General features: G+C 44.0%; 2 protein-coding genes and 1 non-coding gene across 9 annotated transcripts; all 3 read right to left on the bottom strand.

The window, feature by feature from the left end:
* Positions 1–1,592: 1,592 nt before the first annotated feature.
* On the bottom strand, positions 1,593–15,890 carry bod1l1 (biorientation of chromosomes in cell division 1-like 1). 5 transcript variants are annotated; one of them, XM_047800780.1, is made up of 28 exons: positions 15,642–15,890; positions 14,877–15,001; positions 14,529–14,722; positions 13,755–14,201; positions 13,374–13,523; positions 12,970–13,133; positions 12,753–12,849; positions 12,547–12,655; positions 12,385–12,448; positions 9,940–12,265; positions 9,589–9,653; positions 9,385–9,472; positions 8,516–8,586; positions 8,235–8,399; positions 6,776–8,186; positions 6,573–6,628; positions 6,395–6,461; positions 6,248–6,312; positions 6,033–6,117; positions 5,846–5,898; positions 5,724–5,766; positions 5,287–5,348; positions 4,582–4,639; positions 4,396–4,478; positions 4,162–4,237; positions 3,921–4,038; positions 3,631–3,705; positions 1,593–2,850 (listed from the first exon to the last, which is right to left on the bottom strand). In XM_047800780.1, exons 1-28 carry the CDS (start codon positions 15,756–15,758, stop codon positions 2,727–2,729), a joined length of 6,558 nt encoding a protein of 2,185 aa, XP_047656736.1. In that variant the 5' UTR covers positions 15,759–15,890; the 3' UTR covers positions 1,593–2,726. The 5 variants fall into 5 exon arrangements, with proteins under 5 accessions (XP_047656736.1, XP_027027608.2, XP_047656737.1 ...); XM_027171807.2 differs by having other exon boundaries at positions 6,776–8,399; positions 9,940–10,670; positions 10,707–12,265; XM_047800781.1 differs by having other exon boundaries at positions 6,776–8,156; positions 15,642–15,889.
* A 703-nt stretch (positions 15,891–16,593) lies between these two features.
* On the bottom strand, positions 16,594–16,675 carry trnal-aag. Its single transcript has one exon. It is a non-coding gene; the product is annotated as a tRNA-Leu (tRNA).
* Positions 16,676–16,950: 275 nt separating this feature from the next.
* aurkb (aurora kinase B) lies at positions 16,951–20,776 on the bottom strand. 3 transcript variants are annotated; one of them, XM_027171655.2, is made up of 9 exons: positions 20,708–20,776; positions 20,171–20,209; positions 19,517–19,562; positions 19,364–19,406; positions 18,981–19,169; positions 18,611–18,749; positions 18,381–18,529; positions 18,127–18,301; positions 16,951–17,709 (listed from the first exon to the last, which is right to left on the bottom strand). In XM_027171655.2, exons 1-9 carry the CDS (start codon positions 20,759–20,761, stop codon positions 17,527–17,529), a joined length of 1,017 nt encoding a protein of 338 aa, XP_027027456.1. In that variant the 5' UTR covers positions 20,762–20,776; the 3' UTR covers positions 16,951–17,526. The 3 variants fall into 3 exon arrangements, with proteins under 3 accessions (XP_027027456.1, XP_027027457.1, XP_027027458.1); XM_027171656.2 differs by having other exon boundaries at positions 20,579–20,720; XM_027171657.2 differs by lacking the exons at positions 20,171–20,209; positions 20,708–20,776 and adding an exon at positions 20,579–20,686.
* Positions 20,777–20,934: the final 158 nt, after the last annotated feature.

Raw genomic sequence — 20,934 nt, 5'->3', positions numbered from 1 at the left:
ATGAGCTGCTGGAAACTGGACTAATAAAAAAAAAGTATGAGTTGTTGCTTCATCCATTCCTACCGAGGATGAAAAAAATCTTCATCATGCGTCATTTGTAGCCGTTTTAAAACGTAAATCCATGTTTAATGTTTAAATTCATCAAACGGGCCTTTCATACCAAATGTAAACCCCATATATAATATATTAGCTTTTATTTCACCAATAGAAGCTATATGGAAAAAAAGCACGTTCCTACACAAGGACCAGCCAAATGTGGCCACACAAGTCAACACTGCCCCGTATTCCTATCATCATGGCGCATTTGGCTACCAGAATGTGATAAATATCTGCACAGTGCTACAGACACAGGCAATCTCTCTTCTCTTTTGCATAACCGATCCGTCATTTGGACAGAAACGACCTGTAAGATTTTAATCACAGCACAAAGAAATGTGATTGTGTGTGTGTGAAGGCGGAGAAACTGAAATGCTGTGTGCGTATTTTGGTAACAGCTCCGTCCAGTCTAGTGCGCATTAGTGTGTGTGTGTGTGTGTTTAACAATATCCTAACAGTAGGGAAGTAATACTCATGTATGAATGTAGCCATATGTGTTGGTGCACTGGTTCTCACAGAATGGCCCAGCGAGCCCCAGGGGTCCGTAAAGCATAGCCAAGGGTTCGATATTTCCCCAGGTTTGTTATAATGGTGCAAATCATACTACCATTTACAAAAGTTATTATATTTAATAGCTATTGTGTTTTACAGGTGGGGTGAGCTTGCTTGCTTGATTAAAATTATATATATATATATATACATACATACATATATACACACACACACACTTGACCATCATGCCAGTGTGTGTGTATCTCCATATGGGCATGATGGTCAAGTGTCAACATACTTTTGGTCATATAGCGATTTAAAGAAAACCCCTTTCTTATTTTATAGTCACAGAGAATTCTAGAGAGAAATAATGACTATATCATTATCCCATAATTCCTGTAGTAATCACCTCTAGAGGTTTAGGCTGCCCCCTGTAGGCATGCACTGGAAAGAAAGAGGTGTAGTTTTTCAAGGGCCGGATTGTAGCTGATGGAAATAACTGATCAGAACTTGAGATGGAAAAGTCCATTCTCTTCGTTTTTTCCTCCTGTAGAGCTAGGAAACTATGAACAGACAAATAGACAGAGAAACTCAGACTATGCTAGTTATGTATGTAATTGTGGTTCTTTGATACCAAACCCCGCACCCTGATTTATTTCCAGTCTCCAACTGGATTTCTACACTATTTGCAGGACAACGTTTGAACTCGACATTGTCAACAGAACCACTGAGATGTCCTTTAGGTACACGGTCAATATATGGCTTTCTAAAGCTCTCCCTATGAGGGCTGGGTACTCAATTATTTCCCATAAACCAGATAATGTGAGACCACAGAAACAACAAGAACCCCAAGACTAAGAAAGCTAATAATGCATATTACAGAAAACAGAGATTAAAACATGCTGGAGTCTTTTATAGACTGCGATTCATCGATTTGGAAGGAAACCTGGAGTAGAGAAGCTTGGTTAAAAACCAGATAAAAATGAAGGAGTGCACAGTACACATTCATGGTCCCAGTGGCCTTTATAATAAAAGCTAAATGTATAAAAGAAATAGCTCAGTTCTTTACATTCACAGAATGAGTGTCTTCATGTTGAACATGCCAACAGGCTCAGCAGATACACGACAAAATGACACGAGATGCATAATAAACTAAAACGTGTTTCACTGTGTGGAACAAGCAAATATAGTGGTGTACATTCCGAGGAGGGGGAGAGAAAGAAAAAAAAAAAGCGTTTGGATCCTAGGACATTTTTACTAGGAGAGTAGATACTACTGTACCGAGGAGTATGGATTGCTTTGAGCTACACGTTATGCATTTAATCGATGTATTTTCCCACAAACAACCCACCCCCCACCCCCCGAAAAACAAAACAACAATTAGACCAACATTAGACAATGTTATCTATTATATATAAAATGGATACCTTTTCTGGCTATAGAGTACACATTTCCCCACCAGTACGGCTACGTAAGGAATATGATTCTCACGTTTCTACCGAGACTATTTAGAACTCTAGTGAAACACGGGGTGGTGCTTACTGAAATATACACCGGCGAGTGCATTGTAGAGAGTTCTAGAACATACGCTTTTCATGTCTCCCAACAGGAAACAGTACTGTTGGAATGACAAAACAACACACACACTGCGTCCTGTAGAGAAAACATGACGTGTTTCAGATCTAGGACTTTCTGAAGATGCACACTGGAACACTTTGGGATTGTATTGGAAGTAAGCTGAATGTGGTTTGTCCCCAACGTTCTGAAAATATATTTAGAGATCGAAATGTTGTGTAGAGTTCGAGATATATTGTACGCAAGAAGACAGACAGACAGACAGACAGACAGACATGATCGCATTAAAAATGCTGGTTCTAAAACATACTGCTTGGTCACAATCCTGAGAGCATAAAGCTGGTCAGCAGGAGTGTGTCAGTGAGGTTGTACACACATCTCCTTCTGACATCTGCAGCTGGGTGTGATCACGTTAAACGACGATGTCATTACAGTGAAAGAGCCACACAAAGCTACTCTGTTTGCACCGAACAAGGAATATATAATTAACAAAGCTGACTGGGCTACACACACACACACACCCACACACACACACACACACATATAATATACACAAATTTACATCATCGTTTGGTTCTCTTTGAGGGTGGTTCTTCAGATTTGTTTCCGGCACGGGTCCGAGGTGTCGGAGAACTTGAGTCGCCCTTACGGCCCTTCACTGCAGTAGCACTCTGAGAACGAGAGGACCTGGGAGGGAGGGAGAATGATAAAGAGAGAGACCGGTGTTATTTCATAGGAGTATAATCCATACACACAGTTCTATAGTTACACACCAACTCCTAGACCCACACTCATACATTTATACTCCCAGTCCTACACCTACTCGCACACCCACACACCTATTCACAAACCCACTCCTACAAACACGCACCCACTTGCACACCCACTCGCACACACCCGCACCCACTCGTATGCACACGCCCGCACCCACTCGTACGCACATGCCCGCACCCACTCGCACACCCACTCGCACACACACGCATCCACTCGTACACCCACGCCCTCACCCACTCGTACGCACACGCCCGCACCCACTCGTATGCACACGCCCGCACCCACTCGTACGCACATGCCCGCACCCACTCGCACACCCACTCGCACACACACGCATCCACTCGTACACCCACGCCCTCACCCACTCGTACGCACACGCCCGCACCCACTCGTACGCACATGCCCGCACCCACTCGCACACCCACTCGCACACACACGCATCCACTCGTACACCCACGCCCTCACCCACTCGTACGCACACGCCCGCACCCACTCGTACGCACATGCCCGCACCCACTCGCACACACACGCATCCACTCGTACACCCACGCATGCATCCACTCGTACACCCACGCCCGCACCCACTCGTACACCCACGCACCCACCCGTACTTTTAGTTATCCAAAAGATATCATTTTATCGAGGACAATCTCCAAATATCCATGTATGCCTAGAATTATTATGGAGACACACCGTGTGTTTGGAGAGCTCTCTTCTTTCCCACTCAGTTTGCTCACTGCTCTGGTCGATGGCTTATTTAGCTTATTTCTGCACACAAGAAAAATGACAGGATGAAAACCATGGGTTTTGTGACAAACCCTTACTTTGCGAAACAAAACTTTTAGCCCGGTGCCTGGTACTGTCTGACGAAATAAATCTAGATTCTTTTTAAAAAAAATCTACGGTAATTGCCATTATTGTATCATGTATTATCATGTAACCAAAAAACAAAAAAAAAGAAGAAGAAAAGGAAGTAGTCCTACTTTTCAGCCTCCAGCCGAGATGCAGAACGTGTTGTGGCCCTAATTTTGGTTTCCTCCTCTTCTTGTTTTTCGTCGTCGTCACCGGTTTCGGTCTCTCCCTCTTTCTTCTCTGAAGTGGCTGTGTAAAATAAATAAATAAATAAATAAATAACATTATAGAGAATGGAGCACAGCACGATACAATCTCAAACCACAGAGACAGACAGACAGACAGACAGAAAGACAGACAGTTCTGTCGCACCCGGGTCATCTATGTTAGAAGTGTTTTTTGAGGATCTTCCTCGGCGTGGAGTCTTTCTCACGGGTTCCTGATCCTCCTAAAAGACAGGTGGCATCGTTGGCATTGTCGATATTAAAGGAAACTTTATGATACTATGCTATTTTGTGCTTATTACAGGCTTGAGTATTGTGTGTGTGTGTGTGTGTGTGTGTGTGTGTGTGAGAGAGATGAGACAAGAGTGTGTGAACAACTCACAGCCTTATCTTTAGAGCTCTCCGTGTCTCTGTCGTCTTCCTTTTTCTCTTCATTTCCTTCCTCTTCTTCCTCAGTCACACTCTCTAAAAGACACGTAATGAAGAGCAGGACGATTAAAGACAACGGTACACGTTTTTTTTTTTTTTTTTTTTTACATATCAAGTGTGCGTGCACAATTTCCTGTACCGCTATCTTGCCGTGCTCTTTTCACAGGCTCCTCGTCTCTCTCCTCAGCTGCAGTTTCCTTCAAATACAGTGAACAGATTATAAGCATGTTACTGAGTGTGTGAGTGTGTGTGACAGAGAGAGAGAGAGAGAGAGATACTAATAGTAAATCACAGTACTGCTAATACACAAACCTGCTCTCTCTCTTCCTGTTTCTCCTTCTCTTTTTTTTACCTCAACTATATTTCTCTCTCTGCCTTTCTCTCTCTCCACTGCTTTGTTTATCTAAAAGCACTATCAACCATCACACACACTCACACTCACACACACTCTCTCTCACACACACTCACACACACTCTCTCTCTCTCACACTCACACTCATACACACTCACACACACACACACACTCTCTCTCACACACACACACACACACACACTCTCTCTCACACACACTCTCTCTCACACACTCTCACACACACACACTCTCACACACACACACTCTCACACACACACACTCTCACACACACACACTCACACACACACACTCTCACACACACACACTCTCACACTCACTCACACACACACACACACACACTCACACTCTCACACTCTCACACTCTCACACTCTCACACTCTCACACTCTCACACTCTCACACTCTCACACTCTCACACTCTCACACTCTCACACTCTCACACACACTCTCACATGTTAGGTAAAACACTCACGTTTCCCACTTTCTCCAGATCCTCTGCTTGGTCAGACTTCTTTCTTCTCAGTGCCGGCTTTGCTGTAAAGTAAATCAGAGTGTCACAGACACACCGGTGTGGACGTGCTGCTCTGCTTTTATGAAGAATGATGATCAGACTTTGGATCTGCTTTGACGCCAAACGACGACGAGTCAGTGTCAGAAGGATTGTGGAGCGTTTTTCTGGGAATTCTAATGTAAACGTGTGTGATGGGATTGATGCGGGATTAATACTACGGCGTGCTCTGTGAATGTTTCGGTCGTGTAGCCTGCTCGAACTGGTACACCAAGCTAGGTGTAAGCTAGTATAATATCAACACCGTATAACGAGCTATAATCTGAGATGTGTAAAGAACTGAAATTGGTTTTAATCGTTAAGTCTGATTTACTAGTGAGGTGTATGGTAACTTCACTTACCGACAGCGGCTGTCTGAGCTCCAGAACGCCTTCTTTTACGCACCTACACACACACACACACACACATCAGAACTCAGATTCAGTATACCGCATTAAAAGGTTGGACGTGTAAAATTCTTCACCTCTTTTTGCTCCACTTCCTCTTCAGTTGGCTCAGCTTCTTCAGGCTTGGATGCTAAGCATTAAATAAACAAACAAACAAACAAACAAACAAACACCGCTAATTAAGTTTGGTTAATTTTTCTAAAACATCACCATTTATTGTAAAACAGTGTGTGTGTGTGTGTGTGTGTACGCGCATATACTCACAGGCTTCTTTCTCTGAAGAGTCTGAGACCTTAGATGATCTTTGCTGTGTTGTTCTGCCTCCTTCGTCAACCTCCTCATCCTCACTCTATCAAACACACATCATTATATATATATATATATATATATATATATATATATATATATATATATATATATATATATAAAAACGCCACCAGAAAAAAATAAGTAAATAAACACACACGTGACGTCCTCACATTTTTCTGTGATTGTTTGCTAGCCTCTGTGTCTTTGGCCTTCTGACTTGTTTGAGGTTTGGATGCTGAAACACAAAACATATTGAGGAGTGGCTCGTAACACATTGACGGCAGAGTGACGTTCACTTGCAGGTTACAAATGCATACCGGTGTCCTTGGTGAACGCTGCTCTCTGATTGGACCGTCGTCCTTTACGGGTCGCTCTGCCTTCGTCCTACAAAAGAAAAAACAAACAAACAAAAAAACAGATAAAGGTGTATTTATCTTTACTCTGTTCTGATAAAGGTGTGTTCATGTCTGCTGGATTACAAATAGATCTGTTTACCACTTCGGACACATCAGATTTGTCCTCTTCTTGTCCGTCTGACTTTGATGTGCTACCTGAAAAGGAGGGCACAGAACAGGCTCTATATAGACAAGTACAATTTCTAGTGTGTACAAACAGAAATAAGTGGATCGTTTACTGTTCTAAGGTACTGTGCAATCAGAACGTGCAATTTGAAACACACGCGCGAGTGTACAACGTACTGGCTTTGACCAATTTAGGACGTCGGCCTCTCCGTGCTGGGGGTGTCGGTGCCTCCTGGGATTGCACTTCTGGCACACTTGTCACCTCAGCATCGGGTGCATTTTCCTCCTGTGTCTGGGAATCCGGTGAATTTGCTTCTGGTGCCTTGGCCCCCTCCACCTGTGCCTCCTGCACCTCTTCCAGGTGTTGCACTTGTGTCTCCTGAGTTTGTATCGCCTTCTCCGCTGGACTCTGCTTCTGCTGAACTTGCAGCTCCTCTGCCCGTGTCTCCTGTACCTGGGACTTCTGCATTTCCTGTGCCTCATGTGTCTGAGGTTCCTGTGCCTGTATCTGGGACTCCTGAGTTTTTGCCTCCTGCAATTGAACCTCTGGTATCTCTGGCTGGGACTCCTGAGCCTGGGACTCCTGAGCCTGGGACTCCTGAGCCTGGGACTCCTGAGCCTGGGACTCCTGAGCCTGGGACTCCTGAGCCTGGGACTCCTGAGCCTGGGACTCCTGAGCCTGGGACTCCTGAGCCTGGGACTCCTGAGCCTGGGACTCCTGAGCCTGGGACTCCTGAGCCTGGGACTCCTGAGCCTGGGACTCCTGAGCCTGGGACTCCTGAGCCTGGGACTCCTGAGCCTGGGACTCCTGAGCCTGGGACTCCTGAGCCTGGGACTCCTGAGCCTGGGACTCCTGAGCCTGGGACTCCTGAGCCTGGGACTCCTGAGCCTGGGACTCCTGAGCATCTGCCACGTGCGCCTGTGCCTCCTGAGCATCTGCAACATGCGCCTGTGCCTCCTGAGCCTCTGCCATGTGTGCCTGTGCCTCTGCCACGTGCGCCTGTGCCTCCAGAGCCTCTGCCACGTGCGCCTGTGCCTCCTGAGCCTCTGCCACGTGCGCCTCCTGAGCCTCTGCCACGTGCGCCTCCTGTGCCTCTGCCACGTGCGCCTCCTGTGCCTCCTGAGCCTCTGCCACGTGCGTCTGTGCCTCCTGAGCCTTTGCCACGTGCGTCTGTGCCTCCTGAGCCTCCGCCACGTGCTCCTGTGCCTCCGCCACGTGCGCCTGTGCCTCCTGAGCCTCTGCCATGTGCGCCTGTGCCTCCTGAGCCTCTGCCACGTGCGCCTGTGCCTCCTGAGCCTCTGCCATGTGCGCCTGTGCCTCCTGAGCCTCTGCCACGTGCGCCTGTGCCTCCTGAGCCTCTGCCACGTGCGCCTGTGCCTCCTGAGCCTCTGCCATGTGCGCCTGTGCCTCCTGAGCCTCTGCCATGTGCGCCTGTGCCTCCTGAGCCTCTGCCACGTGCGCCTGTGCCTCCTGAGCCTCTGTCACGTGCGCCTGTGCCTCCTGAGCCTCTGTCACGTGCGCCTGTGCCTCCTGAGCCTCTGCCACGTGCGCCTGTGCCTCCTGAGCCTCTGTCACGTGCGCCTGTGCCTCCTGAGCCTCTGTCACGTGCACCTCCTGAGCCTCTGTCACGTGCACCTCCTGAGCCTCTGTCACGTGCGCCTGTGCCTCCTGAGCCTCTGTCACGTGCACCTCCTGAGCCTCTGTCACGTGCACCTCCTGAGCCCTTGCCACGTGCGCCTGTGCCTCCTGAGCCTCTGCCACCTGTGCCTGAACCTCTCGCACAGTGTTCTCCGTTTCACTCTGTAGTCAGACCCACAGCAGACTTTAAATTTCTTGTAATGTGAAAAATCACACATTCAGATTTCAACATCAATGTAAAACAAAAGGACATTTTAGTTACGAGTAGGCAGCCTTACCTTTGTGGCCTCGGCTGTATGCATGTGCTCACTCAAACTGCGTGTACGTATTGGGCAGGCATCGATCTCAGCTAAAAGCAGTAAAACAAATTGTGGGTCTATATTGAATATTGAAAGTATATCACATCTAGGGCTGGGCGATACGGCTGAAAACTGTATCACGATATCAGGGTTTCATATCGGTCGATATCGATAATTAGTGCTATTTTTTATGACCCATTTAAAGGAGAAAAATGTATTACATTTCAACATTTTTATTTTAAAACTTAACCTTCCTCTGATCAGAATCCCCTTACTTATTAAGACAGAAATGTCAACAAAGAGGAAAACTCAAATCATTACGTAACATTACTTTAGACTTATGTAAACAATGAACACTTAACAATTATCTCTTAACATTTAAGGTGCAAAATAAAAGAAAATGTAAGAAATGCTAAATAAAGTGTAATAAAATAGCGGGGACGCCGGTCTTGCATAATTTGCAGACGACATCGGTCTGACTCGCTGCAGCTCATTTTCTGCTTATCAGTCGCCGGTTACTGAAGAGGGATCCAGCAGACCAGCACGAGATGACGATTTGGCTCAACCAAACACGATACTGTTACAAGGTTGGCTGTTAGCGTGTCACTCCCTACGTTGCTAGGTTACCAGAGAGCGAGTGCCTTTGTTAATGCAATCAAACTTGCTTCGCATCCTGTTTTCTTCTGGCGAAGTATAAAAAATATCGAACGCATTTTTTTTATTGATATCGATCACGTGTCTATCACAATACATATCGTTATCGTTTTATCGCCCAGCCCTGATCACATCCCAGTGAATAATTCCCAAATTTCGCTGATTAGACACAGAAGGTAAACAGCTAGACTTACTGGATTCTCCAGCTGGTTCGTCGATAGCAGACATTTCTGGTTTACAAACATCAGACTTCGCTTTTGATTCAGTTTCGTCGTTGATGATCTGAACATATGGACACATTCAAGGTCATTTGGTACCTGTCCTGTTAAATACACTTGCCACATGAATACTGTAGAGGTAAAGACAAAATCTGTACCAGATATGATAATGAATCTCACCTCAGATGTTGCGGCCTCTGACACCGTATCTGGGGCTTTTACTTCGATGGCTGTGTTGGCTAAAGCTGAAGAAAAAAAAATAACATGGTTGAACATTATCCAGAACCCAGAGAGGCAACATCGATATCAACTGCATAATCCAGAGGTGAAAAAGGAAAACATGGGCAATAAAAGCAAAATCTTGACCATTAACAGAACACTGATCGCTTTGCTATCTAGATAAGCTACCGAATAATCCGGACCAATTCAATCACAAAGCCCAAATCTGTAGCCTTGAGAACAGATTAAACACAAAAGAAAGGGATATTTGCATAATCTGGAAGACAAACGAGTGAATACAAAAAGCACTACCTTCAGTGTGGTTGTCGGCTGCCTCTTTCGCACTTGTCGCATTAACCAGATCTGATGCCAAAGACTCCATTGGCTGCTCAGAAACATGTGAATCTTCAGCGACAAAACTTTGCAAAACCGCCTGATCTGGATCCATGGAAAGCAACGTGAGTGCAGCTTCCTTCATCTTTATATCTGCATCCCGGAATGAACTCTCAGCTTCCTGTGCATCGGACACGACGATGGCGGTGGTACGTACGGCTGCAGACGTACAGACATCCATCAAGGAAAGGAGGGCGTCAGCCTCGGCAGGGATGGGACGGGGCTGAGGCTGGCTCTCGGCCAGTCTCATGGCGGCCTCGTCGTCGTCGTCAGGATCTGGTGTGATGTCACTCAGGGCGTCGTACATGTCGTCTGGGACGGAAGTGCTGTTAGCATCAGCAGGGACCGGATTAGGAAGCGCATCTGGACCCTGAAAAACTTGCCGGGCAACAGTGAGATCAGACTCGGGGATGGAGTCCGAGGACTCTGGGACCTTGAGAAGGGATGCTGGGGTTGAGTCCGAGGACTGAGGGGTTGCAAGATCAGCCTTTGATTTTACGTCTGATGTTTCAGTATGATGGACTGTAAAAGCAGAAACTGAAGATTGTAGTAAAGGTGTAGTGGCAAAACCAGACTCTGTAGGTTCACCTTGTAATTCTTCAGGAGATTTCTTTGGAACCTCGCAGACAGGTGGTGATGCGAGATCAGATTTTGCAGCACTCGCGTGTGGAGATGCAAGATCAGACTCTGTATCTACGGCTTGTGATTTTGAAGGTTCGGGTTCCGTCTCCATGGTTTGTGGGGCTGGAAGATTAATCTCCACGTCTGTGGATTGTAAGGCTGCAGGATCAGACACAGTATCCATAGCTTGCGAGTCTGAAGTAAGGTCAGACCTTCTAAGAGACTCCGAGTTGTACTGGTCTGTGGAATTAGACTCTACAGCAGAATCCATGCCCTGCGCTGTTGAGACAGGACTTTCTGTAAAGGACTCCAAGACCTGTGAGGTTCTGAGATCTGATTCACCAAGAGAATCCGAGTCTTGTTGAGTTGTAAGGTCGGATGTTGTGAGGGACTCTGAAACTTGTTGCGCTTGACTGCCTGTAGGCTGAGAAGCAATTTCATCTCCGTTCTGCACCTCTTCGGCAACTGCTGACGGAGCAGAGGAACTGGATGAAAGGTCATCTGCTTCTGAGACTCTTTTTTCGTTCTCAATGTTCTCTTTTGCCTTTTTCTCACTTGTTTTCTTTGTGCTCTTTGCATCCTTCAGTTTCTCGACACGGTCTTCTGAGACTCTTCTGTACTCTTTCATGGCTCCCTCCTTTTTCTTCTCCTTGGAGAACTCGGTCTTGCAAGGAGCCGTTCCTGCTTTATCCCTGGCTTCCTGACCTTGGCTTTTCTTGTCTGTCTTGGCCAATAACGGACTCTGAGGTTTCAAGTCGTCTCTGGACTTGGATCTTGTTTTTTCTGACACGGATTTCACCTTTGGACCCGCCTCTGAATTCTTGGTCTTTGTGTCTGAGCTATGTTTGGGAGCCTCGGAGGTACAGCTCTTGTCTTTTCTACCAGCACCTACATCTTTGCCATCTTGCCTGGCGTTGACCTTGTCAAGAGATTTAACCTCTGGGTGGCTTTTTGACCTTTTCAAAATATCTTTAGCTTGCTTGTCTTTCTTCCTGTTGAAATCAATCGCAGCCTCACCCTCGGACCTCTCCTCTGTGGGAACAGTGGGATCCGGACGATGCTGCTGTTTGGAGTCAGCCTTGATGCCCAATTTCACTCCTTTTATTTTTTCTTTCGTTGTCTCTGAGGGAATCTTTTCTTTTTTCAAATCCTTGGCTGTTCCCTCCTCTGGGGCTGATCCTTCGGTCACAATCAGCCTTCCCTCCCTTGTTGGCACTGAGCCCTTCTTGTCCCCTTTGACCTTCGACCCTTTTTTCTCCACTTTGTCATCAACTGGACCTTTCGATACGACTCCCTCCTTCTCCTCTGCCGCAGAATCGCCTCCTTTCTTACTTTCTGGTTTCTGTTTGTATCTGGCTCTCTCGTCCGACGCGCCACGCTCTTTCTCGTTCTCTTTTCGTTCTTTCTCTCGGCGAGCGTGTCGCTCGTTCTTCCCACCACCTCTCTGTCTGAGCGCCTCCTCGGTTCCCAGCTCCAGGTCCAGGATGAATGAGTGCGTACGGTTTCTGTCGAGGATTTTGCGTGGCTCGCACGAGTCCTCTGAAAAGCTCTTCCTCCTCCGCTGCTCCTCCTCGGACAGCTTCTTAACAGGCTTCGGTGGGATTGATTTAGACTTCGTTGCATCCTACGTGGACAATTCTACATTAGGGACTATAACTTTAACAAACGTTTGAAAACTTTAATAGCGAACGAGGGCTGAGAAACAGAATGAGCCAGAGAGCGATGGAGACACAAACGACTCACGTCTTTCTTTACGGATTCGGGATCTCCGTCGCTCTTCTTCTTGCTGCCCCTGTCCTCCTCTTTTCTGCATTCAAAATAAATTAAAGAAACCAAAAGTTATACAGGTGGACAAACACCCCCACACCGCCCCCCCCCTCACACACACACACCCCACACACACACCGTGAGTCTCGCTTCCTCTTTCTGCTGAGTGCCACTTTCTTCTCCAGTACTTTCTTCTCTTTCCGTGCTTCTTTCGCTTGAGGTCTCTGAACCTCCAGCTTTTCCTTTTCTATTCGGAGGAAAAGAAAGAAACGTACGAAAATCGTATAGCAGCAACGTGACGGATACGTTTACGATAACGATGACTAATGGGAATATGGGCACACCATGTAGTTCTGCCTGAACTGCCTTCTGCCTTCTTTTTTCCTCGAAACGCTCCCGGTTCTGCTGTCGCTTCAAAAGTCTTTCTTCTTTGTCTTTTGCCTGGATATATATATATAAAAACAAGCAAGAGAAAAGTACAAAAAAAAGCTTTGGTATAAGATGGTAAGGTAAGAAACTGCAGGTGGAGCTACATTTCTTCACATTTCATGGCTGACTCACAGCAGAACGGCGCCGCTGCTCCACCGTAACCTCGTCGTCAGAGTCGCTATAGTAACGGGAGTAAAGGAAAGGCTTGTGAATGTAGCCCTGACGTGAACCCCGGGGTCTTTTCTCCTTATTCTCGTCAGATTCATCTCCGGTAGCTTTCTTCTGAACCTTTTCATCTGCACGCAAAACGAAGGATCCTTTAATAACTCTTATAGGAACTTAAAGAAAAACAAAATTTTGTTCAAACCTCCATTTAATCACAAAATCTAGAAGATAAGGAGTAATAATAATAACAATAATAATTTACTAATAAGTTCCTTTTGGTGTCAGATCTACTGCCACTAATCTCCGATCAGATTTATTAGCATGATTTAATAGGGCTTTGTAGATAAACACCCTGTAAACAAACGGATTACCTTCTGAGGTGATCTCTCCTTCCTCCGTGGATTCGGAAGGCGGTTCCTCGTCCTCGCTTTCGTCGTCAAAAGACGAAAGGTCGCTTGTGTGAACTGAACTCACCGTGATGTCGCTCAACCCCTCCAGATCCGAGTCCTCCAGAGAGTACTCTGACACACACACAAACACAGAACATCCAGAGCAAATGGAAAACGTCAAAATTATGGAACGCTCCGTTGTCGTTGTCCTGTTTCAACACGTCATGGGAACAAAGGAGTGTGACTTACAGTTGTCTGACTTCCTTTCATTAATTACACGTGGAAGCTTTGTGGTTTAGTGATGAAAAAGAAAAGTGTAACTCCTGTATAATGGTACAGTAGATTAAAGAAACCTCATGTTACCTTCTTTCAGTCGTTCTCTTGCTTTCTGTCGAATGTGCAGCTTGTCTGTGCCGCTCTCCTCCCTGTTCTTCCCCGACCCTTTCTTATCCTTCCCGTCCTCTCCTTTCCTTTCTTTATCCTCTCCCTTCTTTTCCTTCCCCTCCTCTTCCTCCTCTCGCATTTCTTCCTCTTGCTCTTTCTTCACCTCCTCCTGCTTCTCCCTCTCTTGATCCACCTCCATCTCTGTCTCATCCTGGCTCTCCTCCTCCTTCACTCGCTCTTTGCTTGCCTCATCTTCATCGCCTACGAACTTCCCTTCCTGTTCCTCCTCCTCTTTTGTCCTCTCGCCTTCCTTCTCATCCTCCTCTACCAGGCTCATGTCTTCCTCTCCTCCATCATGTGGCTTTATAAAAGAGGGATCGTGGCTCTGACAAGGGGTGAAGTCTGAGGCTGGAGCCGAGGTGATCGCTGATGAAGAGGGAGGGAAAAAAAAAAATACCCATCATCAGAGTAGAGCAAAAAGACAAACACACACACACACACACGTACATGTATAAAGAGAGACACAGATAGAGAGAAAATAAAAAAAATGTAAAGAAGATGAGAACAAGGGTGACAGATATTAGGAGATGTGATAAAAGATAACAAGAAAGAGAGAAAGGGAAAGTAGAAGAGCAAGAGTGATTAACTGAACAAGTAGGGGAAAGTAAGCGGGGGGAGAGAGAGAGAGAGAGAGAGAGAGAGAGAGAGAGAGAGAGGGAGAGGAGATGAATCAGACTGCGTGATCTCTGTTACCTGGAGAGAGCAGCTGAGCTTCCTGGTTTTCCATCACCTGTGCAAGGCCGTGCACAGGCTCCTCCTCCAGGTGGTTGCCGGGAGACAGGAACTGACGGACGACATGTTCCACCTGTGGCCGAAAGATGTGCTGAACTTTGGGGTCGACGACCTGCGCGACGATACGATCTACTCCCTGCTCCAGCAAACCTGACCTGCAACAAGCAATAAACAACAATAAACACCTACAGCCTAGTTAGCTGGATTACACCATCCATTCTTGAGACTCGTTGTCATGGTAACAAACCTGACATCTCAGGAATGTAATATTAAAAAAAAAAGCGCAAACCGGGTGAACATGATACGTACTGCAGCACAAGTTGCCTGATGCTGTTCCTCAGCTGGTTCTTGTTGAGTTGAGGACTCCATGTGTGGTTAGACAGGTGATTAGACACAAAGTTGTCCACTCGTTGTCTCAGGTGAAGATACGCAGGCTGAAACAAACGTACAACTAAGGCAATCGCTTTAGTAGGGACACTTGCTCCTAAATGTAAACGATCTAAAACCAGGCGCTCAGGGAAGCAGAGAAATGCTTAAAATTGTGCAGAAACACGTCAAACATCCGAAACCGAGGAGACGACTGTGATCTCTGTGACTTTAGCGGTTGTTGGTGCTTTGAGTGCTGCAAAAACCCCAGACTGGTAGCTCATATCAACACTCTTTACATCCGTGTTAAGCAGAAAAGCATCACAAATCCTAAAAAGTGGTTATATGACTTACTGTAACATTTGTATGAAGCCATTTGGCTTTGTTTCCTTTCTACAAACATAAGATTTATTCTTATTTCTATTTTGTCTGATTAACATTGTTTATTCCTGTATCGTTATTTATTATTATTATTATTATTATTATTATTATTATTATTTATTATTTAGTTCTTCCAGCGTGGATTAATGTGCTCTGTATCATTATAAACGCTCTGAAGCACCCACAGTGTTTATATATGAACTACACGGTGCATAAATATATACACCAGAGAAAGCGTTCCGAACGTCAATGTAAACAAAGCTACAATAAACCGAATTCGGAACCGGTGCCGTTAGCCAGTTAGCTTAGCATAGAAACCCCTCCTACCTTTGTATCGACATCCGCCAAACAGTCTCTCCTGAACTGGTCAAAAAGTCCCTGGGTTTTTAAATGATTAACGATCATGGCGACCAGCTGAGGGTCACCCGGAGGTAAAGCAGCCATCTGGCTTGATATAATGACCTAAAAAATAAGCTTTAATAAGAGATCAACTCGGGTTGAGGTTCATAACGTCTATGGAAATATTTTGATTTCGGCGTTGAACCTGAATGAACCGGATGTTAATCGTTGACACTGGAAGTAAAACTCGCGGCCTGAGAATAAACTATGAAAATAAAAGTATTCTTCTTCTTCTTCTTCTTCTTCTTATTATTATTATTATTATTATTATTATCATCATCGATTTATCGATTTATCTATCTATCTATCTATCTATCTATCTATCTATCTATCTATCTATCTATCTATCTATCTATCTATCTATCTATTTATTTATTTATTTATTTATTTTTTAGTAGTAGTAAAATAAAACTATCGTTTGATGTACTGTGTTCAAAAACACTGCCCTCTACTTGGAGTGCTTCTATAAACTTGCATGTATTTAGTTTTGGGGATTTTAAAACCATATAAAACATATAAGAATAAACAATGTATTAACTGATACAGAATAGCTAAAATACAACGAATAGGCTGGTTAATTGTTATAACTGCGCCCTCTGTCGGATGAAATGATGTATTATTGTGTATGTTGTCATGAAAAATATAAGCTAAAGTTAGCTGCTACATGGTTTCCGTATATTTTTCTTCTGGTTTTTTTTTTCCTGCTCTAAGACATTAGATTCCTCTAAATGATGTGTTTACTATTTACTTCATATCGTGTTAGAAGAAAATACGCTACGTGCAGAAAAGGGAGACTAAACAAGAAATATTTGAAAACTTGAATTAACTTGTTTAAAATTAATGGGAAAAATCTAAGTTTCATTGCAGCGAAAATATTATGTGGCAGCGGTGGGATTCGAACCCACGCCCCCGAAGAGACTGGAGCCTTAATCCAGCGCCTTAGACCGCTCGGCCACGCTACCTGTACGGGACGGGCCTCTAAATGTCTTTACAAAGTTGGGTCTAAAATAATAATAATAAAAAACCTTATTTTTTAAAAAGCACAGGTTTAATGACGCACCAAGTTCCCCGATCTTTATTCGCGTTTCAGCTTGAGGTAAATTCTTAACGACCTTGTATAAATAAAGTGATATACCAAGCAAACACCTTTAAGAAACCATAAAAGGCTCCATGAAGCAAAAGAAAAGGTTGAAAGTATAAAGTGTTTGCTTTTATTGAAAACAAAAGCACACGTGTGTTCGGTATTTTTCATGGTTTTTATTTAAACAATAAAGAATGACATTCTTAAACTGGTTCCATATAGAAAAAACCCACACACCATACATCATGTTCTTCACTAGTCAAGGCCAGAACACAGCCCATAAAAAGCTCTAAACACAGAAAAATGACAAACAGTGTATATGATACATATATTTGTGTTAAAACAAATCCAGCTACCAGCAGTGCTGTGGAGAGAGAACACTTTAGTTGTACTCTCTATTATAGACCTGCTGCTGCTCCACAACTACTGGTCTATTTTGGTGTTTTTCCATTAATGAAGTAGCAGGGACCTTGTCAGTGCGGAGACAAGGAAAGCTCAGTTGTTTATCTAAAACACACACAGACCATGCAGAAGCCATACTTGTGAGGAGGGAATCTTGATCCTCATGCCCACTTTTCCTGCCTGCTATGTACACCTTAAATGGTCAGACTGATGCAGAATCTACTCGTACATAAAAAAATTAAAATAAAAAAAAACCTACTCATCTGCATCGACATATTCATTAAATGGTTTTTTATTAAACAGATAAAAAGCATCACATAAGAATTAAGGCTAGTGTGAAGGAGTGGGTTTGGGCTGACAGACTGGGGGCAGAACTCTGCGGGAGTTGGTCTTCACCCATGGGTGCTCCATAACGCTCTTCAGAGGCAGACGCATGGAGGGGCTGTGTCTCAGCAGCTTTGAGATCAGATCACGAGCACCTTCTGAAACCACTCTGGGAAACTGCAGATCCACCTAGTAAACAAATGTCAGATAAATATGCTATTCATATCTGCAAAGAGTTTTATTAAAAGATGAAACTTAGTATCTTTAGAGAACTGCACCTCCTGCCTCTAGTGATGCATTTGTGGTCAATGTTTTGTAGATTAAATGTAATCTTTACAGGAAATATTTAAAGTGTGAAGCAGTTATCGGCAGTAAGTTCATCATGAACTGATACCACCATTTGGTTGATAGTTTCCTTATAACAGCACATGTTCTGAAGTGTTTCATTCCTCTAACAGCACAATAATGTCAAGAATAACCATTATATTTCTTTTGCCTTGTTGCAACAGAAGTGTAATAAAAGAAATGGTGCTGTTTTTAGAACATCAACCTCACTGCAGTAACAGTTCATGACAACCGAACATAAAAAGAACAGTTTTTGCACACCTTTGTGATGCGTTTATATGTTTCCGAATGGCTGGCTGTCTCAAAGGGTGGATTTCCCACCAAACACTCGTAACACAGCACACCGATGCACCACAGATCCACCTTCTCGTCATGTGAATGCCCTTCAATCATCTCAGGAGGAAGATAATCCAGAGTGCCACACATGGTGCGCCGTCTACACACAAACTTCAGATCAAATCCCTGCTTCTGTTCCTAATTACTTCATTCATTTTTGATTCAGTATGGATGGTTACCGTAGCGACGGTGCATGAACAGACCAGCCGAAGTCCGCAATCTTAAGCTCTCCTCTGAAGCCCAGCAGCAGATTCTCAGGCTTAATATCACGGTGGATCACTTTCTTTTCATGACAGTATTGAAGAGCATCTGCAACTTCCTCCATAAACTACACAAACACACAGAGTTCAGAACAGCTCTGTACTCAGAGTTAATTAGGTGTTAATCGAGAGATAATGTGGTATCTGACCGTGGCTGTGCGCTGATCATTAAAGCGGCCACAGCGCTGGAGCTCTTTGTACATCTCTCCCCGTGGTGCATACTCCAGAACCAGGAACACGCGTGACGAGTCGTGGAAGTAGTTATAAAAGCGCAGGATGTTCGGATGTCTACAAACAAGACAAAATTCTGTATTAATACAATAATCATAGCTCATTAATAAAATAATAATTTCTTATTTCAGAAGGAAAGGTAGAATCCATCAAGTTAACACCACATGCCATAATGCTGCTTTCCCCATGTAATTTATTTAAATATTAAAATTACACCTTTTCACCACAAGTCAAATATTATTTCAAAAGCCATGGCCATCATAGACTCAGACAGAACACTACACCTACCTGAGGTGAGATTGGATTTCGATCTCTCTCCTGAGTTGATGTTCCACTCCTTCCTTTTCCATTTGGGATTTAAAGAGCACCTTCAGCGCCACAATGACCTTCAGCTTCTTTTCTCGTGCTAAATACACGTTCCCAAACTTGCCTTTTCCCAGGGGTCGACCAATATCAAAGTCATCAATTGAGAACTTCCTGTATAATCAGTTTACACATCAAGTCACAAGCTCATTGTTTAAAGACAAACAATATGATCCAGCAGTCAAGTTTAAAGATAAAAATCAACCCCTCAGAGCCTGCCAACAAATAAACATTACAGGAATGCATAAACCCAAGGAAAGTCATCGTTGCTTAGAAGATTTTTTATTCTACACAGACACAAAACTTACTTCTGTGAGCTGGGCTTCACTGGGACTCGGCCAGGACCGGTGCCTATTAAAAGAGAAATAAGACCCACTGCTCATAAAACAAAAAACAACAACAATACAAAGAACAACAGAAGGTTTTATAGAGAGTTTTCACAAATTTGAGTTTAGTATTACCCATGACAGCTCCAAGGTTCATCTCGTCTCTGAACGGTCTGACTGTCTGTCAAACACACACACAAAAAAAGTTAGAACAACTCGTACACTTGTCCAGCACTTCCAGTTATCTAAATGGAAGGTATTCGAAATAAAAGGTATTAAAATAATTATGCTCCAATGCACACAAGCATGCCATATACAAGTGAATCATGTACGCTTACACACCATATAGACTACATTTACATTTCTGGCATTTAGCAGACACCCTTATCCAGAGTGACTTCCAGTTATCACTGATGAGAAATCGATGGTTAAGCAGTGGCAGCTTGGTGGACCTGGGATTCGAACCCATGACCTTCCAGACAGTAGTCCAACACCATAACCACTGAGCTACCACATCCCAGCCTGAATTTGATTTATTCAGTATGCACTGAATAACTACTTAGGAGATTTAGTTCATGTATTTTTCACCCCTTTTCATTCTAGACACTTGGTCTTCGGGTGTGTTTGCATAATAAACTAAGACAGTGGTCGATTTCACTTTTTTGTTTGTGTAAACATTCCACAGTGTGCATCTTTATACTGAAATAAAACATTTCTGTCTCCTGTTTCTTTTTTCATGCCCCTATTCAACTCTAGTGTCTTGCCTTGAACATGCATGTTGTTTATTACCTGTGTGAGGAGGTTTCTGGGTTCACGGTTCTCCTTGTTCTGGGAAACACAAATGAAACCCATTAACCATTAACTACATGTTTTATTATTATTATTATTATTATTATTATTATTATTATTATTATGCGCGTGCAAATAAATAACTTTGCTGAGACAACTAGCTTGCTAGCTACTACTTTAACGTCACCGAAACACGGTCATAAATCGTATAACGCATCAACACAACATTAGACTCAAACTAATAACCAACCATTAATTCCACACGTATTTAAAATTATATTGTTGTCGCTCCGCCATTTTATATCGTCTTTACCGGTTTAAATACCGCAACGAACAGCTTAATTCTCGCTTTCACACCAACACGAGACTTTAAAAGCTTCAGCATGTTATACGTTAATAAGTTTTTACCTGCATGCTTCCAATAGCGTTTAGGGGAAAAAATCTGACTTAAAACATCAATTTCTTTGATAGCATTAGCATTAGCATTCGTTACTCTCTTCTTCCCTGGACAAACCGCCAACGGTTCAAAAAACCTACATCACTTCCTCCTGCCGGTTGATTGGCTAACTTGCTTCCTCGGCACGAGAGCATGCCAGTGGTTGAGTTGTTGAGGTGAATTCTGATTTGATTGGTCGAGATAATGTATGCGGTAGTGGAAACGCTGTTTCTTGTAATCTGATTGGCTGGTAGAGATTTCGAGTTGTGTTGTTTTGTAAATTATTTTATTTCTTATGGATATAAACTTTATTTATTACTTCATGGAA

Source organism: Tachysurus fulvidraco, chromosome 15 (genome assembly GCF_022655615.1).
Source record: "Tachysurus fulvidraco isolate hzauxx_2018 chromosome 15, HZAU_PFXX_2.0, whole genome shotgun sequence".
NCBI classification, from domain to species: domain Eukaryota; kingdom Metazoa; phylum Chordata; class Actinopteri; order Siluriformes; family Bagridae; genus Tachysurus; species Tachysurus fulvidraco.
The sequence above is the reverse complement of the archived record's forward strand: the minus strand, read 5'-3'. Positions and strand labels throughout refer to the sequence as shown.

What these genes read in the sequence shown, in the direction of transcription:
- bod1l1 (XM_027171805.2), bottom strand. Translation starts at nt 15,758, where the DNA reads ATGGCTGCTTTACCTCCGGGTGACCCTCAGCTGGTCGCCATGATCGTT. An exon ending in ATCAGGCAACTTGTGCTGCA is followed by an intron (nt 14,723 to 14,876) that starts GTACGTATCATG and finishes TGCTTGTTGCAG; the next exon opens with GTCAGGTTTGCTGGAGCAGG. An exon ending in AGGAAGTGGAGCAAAAAGAG is followed by an intron (nt 5,767 to 5,845) that starts GTGAAGAATTTT and finishes GTGTGTGTGTAG; the next exon opens with GTGCGTAAAAGAAGGCGTTC.
- aurkb (XM_027171655.2), bottom strand. Translation starts at nt 20,761, where the DNA reads ATGCTCTCGTGCCGAGGAAGCAAGTTAGCCAATCAACCGGCAGGAGGA. An exon ending in CCAGAAACCTCCTCACACAG is followed by an intron (nt 19,563 to 20,170) that starts GTAATAAACAAC and finishes TGTGTTTGACAG; the next exon opens with ACAGTCAGACCGTTCAGAGA. An exon ending in CATATAAACGCATCACAAAG is followed by an intron (nt 17,710 to 18,126) that starts GTGTGCAAAAAC and finishes TTTGTTTACTAG; the next exon opens with GTGGATCTGCAGTTTCCCAG.